The sequence below is a fragment of the Coenobita brevimanus genome, chromosome 111, assembly GCF_032717465.1.
Source record: "Coenobita brevimanus isolate Jiangsu-jjx chromosome 111, ASM3271746v2, whole genome shotgun sequence".
NCBI lineage: Eukaryota > Metazoa > Arthropoda > Malacostraca > Decapoda > Coenobitidae > Coenobita > Coenobita brevimanus.
Window position 1 is genome coordinate 21,091,133 of NC_137064.1, and position 10,852 is coordinate 21,101,984.

The 10,852-nt window shown below is 43.5% G+C and overlaps 1 protein-coding gene across 1 annotated transcript in view; it reads right to left on the bottom strand.

Moving 5' to 3' along the window:
• Positions 1 to 4,854, bottom strand: part of LOC145417835 (neuropeptide SIFamide receptor-like) — a 403,026-nt gene extending 398,172 nt beyond the window's left edge. Inside the window, exon 1 of the mRNA XM_080286455.1 lies at positions 4,322 to 4,854. Coding sequence (XP_080142581.1) covers positions 4,322 to 4,854 — 533 coding nt within the window. The remainder of the gene's footprint in view (positions 1 to 4,321) is intronic.
• Positions 4,855 to 10,852: the final 5,998 nt, after the last annotated feature.

Consider the following 10,852-nt stretch of genomic DNA (forward strand, 5'->3'; position numbering starts at 1 on the left):
CTTTCAGCATGCCTTTCAGACCCTCGTGAGCTCTTACACCATGTCTTCCAAGCCCTTGTTATGGTCCTCTATCGCTCTGTTTATTATCCATTAAAATAATCCTCGTCTTCAAATACCTAGTGCTTTCTCATCATATCAACCAGATCTCTTCTTGACCTCTTCCTCAGTCATTAATCACCTCCGCCGCCAGGATGTTATATTTTAGCCAGCGTGGATTTGTTTGCCTGTCTGTTAGCAGGATTACTCAAAAGGTTATGAACGGATTGTGATGAAATTTTATAGAATGGTGGGCCATGGGCCTAGGAAGAAATTTAATTTGGGACCGGATCCGGATCCGGAATTACTCAAAGTTATGAGCGAATTTTGATGAAATTTTATGAAAGGGTGGGCCATGGGCCAAGACAGGAATTATTAAATTTGGGGGCGGATCCAGATCCTGATGCGGAGTATCCGGCACAATATCTCCAAAAGTTCTTTATGAATTTCAATGAAATTTTGTGGAAAGATGGACCATGGACCAAGAAAGAATTGATTAAACTTGAGGCCGGATCCTATATCCACGGATCCGGATCCGGATCCTTTTTAATGGCATTGGGGGAAGTATGCGCTTTCTGAATGCTTTCTAGTTATTCGTAAGACAGCCTTATACACTGATTCAGCAAGACATTGAAACCCCTCTTACATCCCTCCTTCCTCTACTAACACCCTCTTACAACTTTCCTTACAAACATTATTACACCTTCTTACCAATCCTTTTCAAACTTCCCCATATACTCCTCCAGCCAGACTTTCAAACCCTCATAACACTTTCGCAGCACGCACTCTAAACCCTTCTTGCAGCCCTTCTTTCCCTCTGTCAACAGCCTCTTACAAAGTTTTGGCAGCATCTCGCACTTCACGCCGCCTCTTCCATCACTGTCTTGCAAAACCCGCTCTCTCCCTGTCTCATGCCTTTCGTCACCACGATGATCATGTTTTTCATTCACCACAAACTCTCAGTCCTTCTCCCACGTGTCCCGCAGTTCCCCCCCCCCCGCCTGTTCACACACACACACACACACACACACACACACACACACACACATACCATCCAACCTTGACACAATTTTGGGCGTCCCTCTTTCTCTTCCAGCCCATTCACGTTGTCCTTTGTCCCCTTTCCAACTCTGTTTCCCACACCCACATTCTCTCTCCTTTCACCATCAATATCCTTTGTCATCTCCCCGTTATCTTGGAACATCTCTCCATTCAACCTAAACTTCAGTTCTGCAATTCACCTAATAACACCCACACTCACTCCTTCCAATACCCACTTTCTCATCTTCCAGTACCCACACTCACTCCTTCCAACACCCACTCTCTCATCTTCCAGCACCCACACACACTACATCCCCTGTACCGGTATCCGTGTTTGTCGTAAAAGGCGACTAAAAAGGCCTTTTTGTCTCCAGTCTTTCTCTCCTTCCCGTCCTCTTGTTATCTTCTGTCCTGCCTCTCTTCTTGATATTTCCGTTTTTCTTCCGGCCAGTATTTTCCCTTTGCTCCTTTCAGGTTAGACATTGGATTTCATTACATGACTTTTACGGACATCCCATTGGTATTGACCCCTCCTCCTTTCCTGGGTCAAGCCTTTCAGTCAGCTGGCAGATCAAGCCACGCCATCGCCAAGCCATTTCCTCGCCAAGCCACTTCATTGCCAAACCACTTTAATGCCAGGCCACTTCAGCACCAAGCCACTTTAACGCCAAGTCACTTCATCGTCAAGCCACTTCTCCGCCAACACCACATTCACGCCAACACTGTTTCACCACCAACACCACTTTCACGCCAAGACCACTTTCACACCAAGACCACTTCACCACCAACATCACTTTCATGCCAAGACCACTTCACCACCTACACCACTTTCACCGCTAACACCAATTCACCACCAACACCACTTCACCACCAACACCACTTCACCACCAACACCATTTCACCGCCAAGACCACTTTCACGCCAAGACCACTTCATCCCCAACACCACTTTCACGCCAACACCACTTCATTGCCAGCCTTAGTGCCATACAGCCATATTATGCCATGGTGCTCGTCCTTCATTACTCCTTCCTTCTTTCCTTCCTTCCTTCCTTATTTCCTTCCTTCCTTCCTTTCTTACACTTTCTCCTTTGAACCCTGACTGTCCTCCATCCACATATTTTCTCTGACCACCACACTCTTTCCTTTTGTTCTCTACACATCTTTTGATATCCCCACACTTTCTTCCAAAATCCTCACTTTTTCTGAATCACCCACATTTTCCACACACACTGTTCTCTTTGCTCCCCACCTTCGCCTTTCCAACAGACACATTCCATCCTCACACATCCACACTTCTCCACCTTCCAGTTATCCGTACAGCCTGACACGCATTTGATACTCTCACATTATTCTCACATCACACGCAGTCCTAGTCCCACTAGCGCTTTGAATTGTTTACATTCTGCGTACCCATCCCCTCCCACAACAATCTCTTTCATCATCCACACAGTTTCATCACACCCCACACTCTACACCGACACATCAACACCACAACACACTCTATAACACTCACATTATCTTCACACCCCCATGCTCCGCTCCGCCTACCCTCCTACACAATCTCTTCCCTTATCCACACACTTTTCATATCCTCTCATTCTCTTCACACACCCATACATATTACCACCTCCCCAACATTAATCACCCTCATTCGGTTCCTCCCTACACACAGGTAGTTTTTCTCATAAACCACACACTTTCTTTATAAACCTAACGCTCAGATCCTAAAGATCTACACCCTAATACTCAGCATTTAAAGCACTGCACCCTAGCTCACTCCAAGAATCACACTTCCAGCACTCACACTCATCTTCCGTCTGCACTCTGTCTTCACACTTCCACATCCAGTTCTTACATCCCCCACACATTTCATACACAGTCACACTGTCTTTCGTGAATCACACAGTCTTCCATCACTCACTGTTTTTCTCCCAGCACCTTCACACTCTTCTCCACCTCCCACATTCTCATTTCGTTTTCCGTCACACCTGTTTCCATGTTTCTCAGGTAAATCTTCTTTAGTTTTTTACCATGTCTTCTGTTACCTTCTGTATTTTTCATTTTATTCCTTTTTATGCCCAGCCACATCTTAAGTCTCACCACTAAGCCTTCCTTCCACTTTTTCTTTTACTCATGCTATCTCCTACTTTTACACGATTTTCTCTCTCTCTCTCTCTCTCTCTCTCTCTCTCTCTCTCTCTCTCTCTCTCTCTCTCTCTCTCTCTCATCCTACTGTTTATATGTCACATTATCCTTATTTATGTGTGTGAGAGAGAGAGAGAGTGAGTGTGTGTGTGTGTGTGTGTGTGTGTGTGTGTGTGTGTGTGTGTATCTTATTAACAACACTTCACCATTAAGGACATTAGTTCCCGCGAAAGAAAGAAAAAAAGCCCCCCCCCCAAAAAAAAAAAAAAAAAAAGAAACAATGGTGTGGTTGGGAAGCAGTGACGGCAAGGACAATGGCCCGTTAAGGAAACAATATCATTAATTCTTCGTCTTAGTGCTGTGGGAGGAAGGATGATGATTACTGAAAGGGAAAGAGAGCACACAGTTGGAAAGATACTACACACACACACACACACACACACACACACACACACACACACACACACACAGTAAGAATAAAGAAGCAATACGTAAACCGATGTAAACGCAATAAAACCAGGCAGTGGGCAGGTAATTCATTTAGTATCCGTTTTCAGCGTTATTTTATTTCAGCATCACTAAGCTTCAGTAAACGTGGGATACCCTTTTTCATACATTTTATCCATCGTTAATCAAAAACAATATTCGCAGTACCAATTTTCAGCATTTTATTTTATTTATTTATTTATTACATTTTTTGCATCAGTAAGCTCAATTTATGTGAGGTGTCATTTTGCTACGTATGGATTTGGTTCACTGAGCTATAATATATCCGGTATCTAGTTTTTTTCTGTTTCTTTTTTTTTTTTTTTTTTTATGTTGCTTATATTTTACATTGCTAGAGAAAAACATGACATTATCAGAAAATGTTTGTGATTGAAAAATTACCTTGGCAAGCAAAATTTTTAATAAATCGTGTTCAAAGTAAAAAAAAGATAAGTATAATCTGGTTTCTGATGCGACAGTAATGGGGAAAGATTTTAAAATAGAAAAGAGGATTATGTTGCTGGTAAGGATGAAAGGATTTAATAAAAATAAGAGTGAGGTAAATGGCAGGATCGTACGGAAAGGTGAAGCAAAACTCATGGGGCACTCACCTAAACACCACGGCGATGACGAAGCAGTTACCGATGAGCCCCAGTATGAAGACGAGGATGTAACTGAAGCACAGGAGCGTCCCGATGTTGAACGAGTGGCGGTAGATTAGATTATCGACTGGTAGCTCGTAGTCGTAGGAGTAGCTGTCATTAAGGGTCGTGGAGTCGTTCAGAGGGAAGTCCAGGTAGTCATTTTCATCCATAGATACATTTAGGTTAGTAGTCGTCCCGTTCAAGAGGAAGAGAGGGTCGTAGTGCCGCGGTTCGAAGCTTCGCGGTTCGAAGTTTTGCGGTTCGGAGTTCAGTAGGGCCGTTTTGTAGCCCAGTAAACCTGACTCGTTCGATGAGGTCATAAACAACATGTCGCCTCCTCCTTCGGTCGTCCCCCTTGTCGCTCTGGTCGTCTCTGGGATGGCGCTGGTGGTCGTCAGGTCGGAATACAGGTCGTCCCCGTGCCTTAGCGCCATCGTAACTAGGGTTCTGAAGGTGGTTGCTTGGCTTATGACCATCTCGACCCCGCTGTCTCCGGCCATGATGCGAGGGTGATCTCAGCGTCCTCGTGATATATATAGACTTTTTTTTTTTTTCTTCGAGTTATATGTACCCGGGAATATGAGTTTCTGTGAGACGGTATGATTTCCTTGGAGTTGTGTGTACCCAGATATATGAGTTCCTGAGATATATTAGGCTATCCTTTGGTCTTTCGTTATGGGCACCCAAAAATATAAGAGGTGCTATACCGACTTATTCATTTTCGTTTCTTTTTCTTTTATTTTTCCCTGCTTGTATATAAGACAATGAGGTTATACGATTGTGAACCCAGGAATGTGAGTTTCTGAGTGATGTATCACTAGCGTTAATACCTTCTGGTGAGTTCTGTGTAGTTTAAAAGAAGGGGTTTTATGAGATGCCCTCGTGAGTGAGTGTTATTTCCATTTCTGGGTATAAATAGCAGCAGTATGAGTTTTTAAGAGATGTTTACTGATTTTAATTCCTTCCACGGAGTTCAGTAAATCCAAAAACATTTAGTTCAAGTTGATGCAACCTTGTGTGAATGATAACAGCTTAAATGATTACCTTGGTTTCCGAAAGCTGCATCTAATTATGCTGATATGCTTACAGTGAACCTGTTGCCTAACAAGTTCTAAAAGCTCAGAAAGAACCTCATATATCGATGAGGTTAGGTAATAATAGAGAGTCTGACAGTGAAGCAGTTCACATCTTAGCAACCCTACTCTCGCGTTCTCAGTAGCCTGGCGTCTTGAAGGAGCTAAAAATAATTCTCAATTGCCGGAAGCGTCTTATCCCAAGAGATACACCGCTATTATCGCTTAAGAATAAGACTGAGAAAATAAATGATTCTCAACGTACTTCTCACCGATTTTTCCTCTTTCGACCGACCAGGAACTTGGCAAATAAACTATCGATGCAATTTTCGTCCCCGATGCTACTGTTTCCCTCGATATTTTCCCTCGATGCTGTTTTTTCTTTCATTCGATGCCGTTTTTTTCTGCCCGATGCTATTTTTTCCCATCGGTGCTATGTTTTTTTATCTTGGTACTGTTTTTTTCCTTGATGCACTTTTTTTATAATTTTTTTCCCTCGATGCTATTTTTTCCTTTTTCTCGCGATGCTGTTTTTTCTGTTTTTATCCTCAGTGCTGTTTTCCCCGGTCCCTTCCTCCCAGGTGTGTGTGTGTGTGTGTGTGTGTGTGTGTGTGTGTGTGTGTGTGTGTGTCAGAGGGAGGTAAAAGGGGGTTAATGGAGCAGAATTTTGGCCCCTGTGAAGTTGGTCTCCCTGGAGGCGATGGCTCGAATTAGCAAAGGATTAGCCTCTTAAGCCAGCCTGGGAGGTATTTTTTATCAACAAAGAAAAAACAGAAGAGAGTGTGTTAGGAAGGAGATTTATTACTGCTATTGTTTAGTAATGTGTGTAGGACTTTACCTACGGCTCTTTTCTCAAGGCACTAATTTGGATTGGAGGCTGTTTTTATCTGCAAGAAAAACAAAAAGGGGTGTAACAGGGAAAGGAGGATTTATTACTTCTACTGTTTTGTAATATATATGTGGGACTTTTATCAGTGAGTCTGTGTTATTTTTTCACAATATTCAGTACATTCTTTTTTAAAGGACAAGGCGATTTTGGGCCTTTTTTTTTTTTTTTTTTCAAACAAAAGATGGAGATGTAAGTCAGATCGGATTTTTATGTCTTACAGTCTGGCGAATTCATTATCATTTTTCTTTCTGTTTTATATACTGCATACTGGTTTTTCACTTTATCACATTTTTCCTGTGTATTGTATATTTTTACGTATATCCTCTTTTTCTGTCTCTGTTCACTATTCACGCTGTTTTAGTAATATATATTAAATAAATGTACGCTTTTGGATCATAGGTATTTTTTGAGGCGTTTTCCTGTATCGATGTTTTTTTTCGCTCACCGCTCATTTACATCACTATTATTTTTCTTGTCTTCAGTTTAAGTGTTTGGCTGTAAGTAATTTTCTTTGGTAATGAGATTTTCATAGATTTACTTCTCTGTGTTGAATATTGGAGGATTTTTACAACTTATCAAAATATCTTTATAAGTAACTCACATTTCTCTTTCTCACAGGTCATCGATTTGTACAGAAGAAGCGTGTATGTAAATCCGCATTATCTATTATTTTCTAAAGCCTAAATTTTCTTTGCTAAATCACCGGGTGCTGAAACTAAGCATGAAACACTGTATCTTTCGAAATTTCAGGTGCACTTTGTAAATCACTTCACCAAAACTCTGGCAAAAAGTACAGTAGATATTAACTACCGTACTCAAGTTGACTACGGAAACGCTCTAACTAGGGAATGATTGTCGAAGGATTTGCTATGTTTTCTGAACTTGCTATGTTTACTGAAGCTACTGGGTCACTTTTTCCACAGACACTTTCCTCTAATCACTTTTTTTTTTTTTTCCAACAAATCAGTTATTTTCGGAATCACTTTTTATCGACTTTTTTTTCACTTACTTTTCTATTGGAGCTTTTTTTAATTGAGTCACTTTTGTATACTGTCACATTTTTTTCCGAGTCAGTTTTGCTTAGTCACATTTTTTCCAAGTCAGTTTTGTTTATCGAGTCATTTTTTTCAGACTCTCTTTTGCTTTTACAGACATTTCTGTTACGTTTCTTTATCGTTTCACTTCTGTCTACTGAGTTATATTTTCTACTGGTGCACTTTTCTCATAAGTCATTTTATAGTACTTTTGTCAACATGTCTTGTCACAGTACGTTCACCCAATCACTTTGTCTGCTTAGCCATTCTATCTGTTTGCTTGGTCATTCTAGCACTCTGCACCTAGGCATTGTATAACTATTTCTACTTAATCATTATATCATGCTTCCTGTGTACTTGCCCATTCTGTCACCCTTTCTGCTTGATCATTCTATCACTCTTTCTGTTTAAGTCATTCTATCACTGTTTCCACTTGGTCAATCTATCACACCTAAATACTCACTTTTTCTTTCTATTCGATCATTCTATATTAAGTCCCATATTCTTCTACAATAAATACCTTAGTTCTTCCTTTTACCACACAATGCTCCATTAAATAGCTTACTTCCCCTCTTTACCACACAATCCTCCACACAGTGGCGAAGACCGGGATTGAAGGTAATTGACTGTTTTAGTGATCCATGTGTCCTCGATAGGCGTACATTCAGACGTCTTGTAGACTCCATAGATGGTGGACGGGAAGGACAGGTATTTTTGTATATCCGGCTGTGGGCATGGATTAGATAACCCGTTCCCTTAGGCCCTGTCCTTGCTCCTTTCAGCTTTGCATCCACATCTGCCCTCTCAGTCTGTAACGAGAGAGGGGGAGTTAGTGATTCTGAAAGTGTAGTAGAGAAGGAAGGAAGGAAGTAGGAGAAGTAGGAAGGCAGTAGAAGAGAGAGGTGAGGGAAGCGGTGATGGAAGGAAGAGAGTAGGGGAGGAGGAAAAGCAGTAAGGAGGGAAGGGGAAAGAAATGATAGGGAGGGAGGAAACACAGGAAGGAAGGGGTAGAAAGGGAAAAGTAGAGTGGAGGGAAGGAAGGAATGCTAGAAGTGGTAGAAAAGTCGTAGTAGGAAGGAAGGAAAGAAGGAAGGGGTAGAAAAAGAAAAGTAGGAAGGAAGGAAGGAAGGAAAGAAAGAAAGAAGAAGAAAAAAAAGAAAGAAAAAGTAAGGAGTAGAAAGGGAGAAGCAGAGGAGAAGGAAAGAAAGAGGGAAGGAAGGGTGGAAGAAAAGAGGAAAGGATCAGAAAGGGAGAAGCTGTAAGGAATAGATAGGGAGAAGTAGAGAGGAAGGAAAGGTGAAGGAAAGAAGGAGGGGGTAGAAAGGGAGAAGTTGACGGAAGGGAAGGAAGGAAGGAAGGGAGGGAGGGAGGAGGAAGGGAGGGGAAAAAGGTCCAGACGCCTCTTTCAGCCTCATTTCCCTTATGCAGTAAAAAAGAAATGGAGTAATTAATGCGTCTGGGTTGAAAGTAGGGGTAGGTGACGTGGGAAGGAGAAGGAAGGAAGGAGATAGGAGGGAGGGAAGGAAGGTAGGAAGGATAGGAGGAAGAAGGTAGGAGGGAGGGAAGGAAGGTAGGAAAGATAGGAGGAAGAAGGTAGGAGAGAGGGAAGGAAGGTAGGAAGGATAGGAGGAAGAAGGTAGGAGGGAGGGAAGGAAGGTAGGAAGGATAGGAGGAAGAAGGTAGGAGGGAGGGAAGGAAGGTAGGAAGGATAGGAGGAAGAAGGTAGGAGGGAGGGAAGGAAGGTAGGAAGGATAGGAGGAAGAAGGTAGGAGGGAGGGAAGACAGGAAGAACAGGATGGAGGGAAAGAAGGAAAAAATAGTAGGAAGGAGAGGTAGGAGGGAGGCAAAGGATGATAAAGTATGAGGGAGCTAACGAAGGATGAAATAGAAGGGAGGGAGAGAAAAGGGAAGGAAGGAAGAGAGGATGGAAGAAGGGGTAGATAGAAGGAAAGAAGGAAAAATACGAGGAAGGGAAGGAAGGAAAGAGGGATGGAGACAACGAAGGAAAGAGAGATAGGAGTCAGAGTAGGAGGGAGGAAAGGAAGGAAGAAATAGGAGGGAGAAAAGGAAGTAAAAGCAAGAAGGGAGGGAGGAACTGGGTCATGGGGGCAGCTATAAAGATCTTTCAGCCTCGTCTCGACCTGTAATAAATGAAGGAAGGTAATTAATGCTTTTGAGACGGGGTGAAGGGGATAACAAGAAGCGATGGAGGAGGGGAGGAAGAGAATAGAAAAGATGAGAGGAAGTGAGGAGGGAAGAGAACAGGAGGGGATGGGAGGAAGAGAGGTGGGAAGAGAACAGGAGGGGATGGGAGGAAGAGAGGTGGGAAGAGAATAGGAAGGGATGGGAGGAAGAGAGGTGGGAAGAGAACAGGAGGGGATGGGAGGAAGAGAGGTGGGAAAAGAATAGGAAGGGATGGGAGGAAGAGAGGTGGGAAGAGAATAGGAAGGTATGGGAGGAAGAGAGGTGGGAAGAGAATAGGAAGGGATGGGAGGAAGAGAGGTGGGAAGAGAATAGGAAGGGATGGGAGGAAGAGAGGTGGGAAGAGAATAGGAAGGGATGGGAGGAAGAGAGGTGGGAGGAGAATAGGAAGGGATGGGAGGAAGAGAGGTGGGAAGAGAATAGGAAGGATGGGAGGAAGAGAGGTGGGAAGAGAATAGGAAGGGATGGGAGGAAGAGAGGTGGGAAGAGAATAGGAAGGGATGGGAGGAAGAGAGGTGGGAAGAGAATAGGAAGGGATGGGAGGAAGAGAGGTGGGAAGAGAATAGGAAAGGATGGGAGGAAGAGAGGTGGGAAGAGAATAGGAAGGGATGGGAGGAAGAGAGGTGGGAAGAGAATAGGAAGGGATGGGAGGAAGAGAGGTGGGAAGAGAATAGGAAGGGATGGGAGGAAGAGAGGTGGGAAGAGAATAGGAAGGGATGGGAGGAAGAGAGGTGGGAAGAGAATAGGAAGGGATGGGAGGAAGAGAGGTGGGAAGAGAATAGGAAGGGATGGGAGGAAGAGAGGTGGGAAGAGAATAGGAAGGGATGGGAGGAAGAGAGGTGGGAAGAGAATAGGAAGGGATGGGAGGAAGAGAGGTGGGAAGAGAATAGGAAGGGATGGGAGGAAGAGAGGTGGGAAGAGAATAGGAAGGGATGGGAGGAAGAGAGGTGGGAAGAGAATAGGAAGGGATGGGAGGAAGAGAGGTGGGAAGAGAATAGGAAGGGATGGGAGGAAGAGAGGTGGGAAGAGAATAGGAAGGGATGGGAGGAAGAGAGGTGGGAAGAGAATAGGAAGGGATGGGAGGAAGAGAGAAGGGAAGTGAATAGAAAGGATGAGAGGAAGTGAGGTGGGAAGAGAAGAGAAGGGATGGGAGTAGGACAGCAGGGAAGAGAATAGGGAAGGGTGGGAGGAAGAGAAGAGGGAAAAGAATAGAATGGGTGGGAAAAGGAAAGGAGAAAAGTAGGGAGGGAAGGGAGTCGAAAACAGGAAGGGGAGGAGGGGAGAGAACAGGAAGGAATGG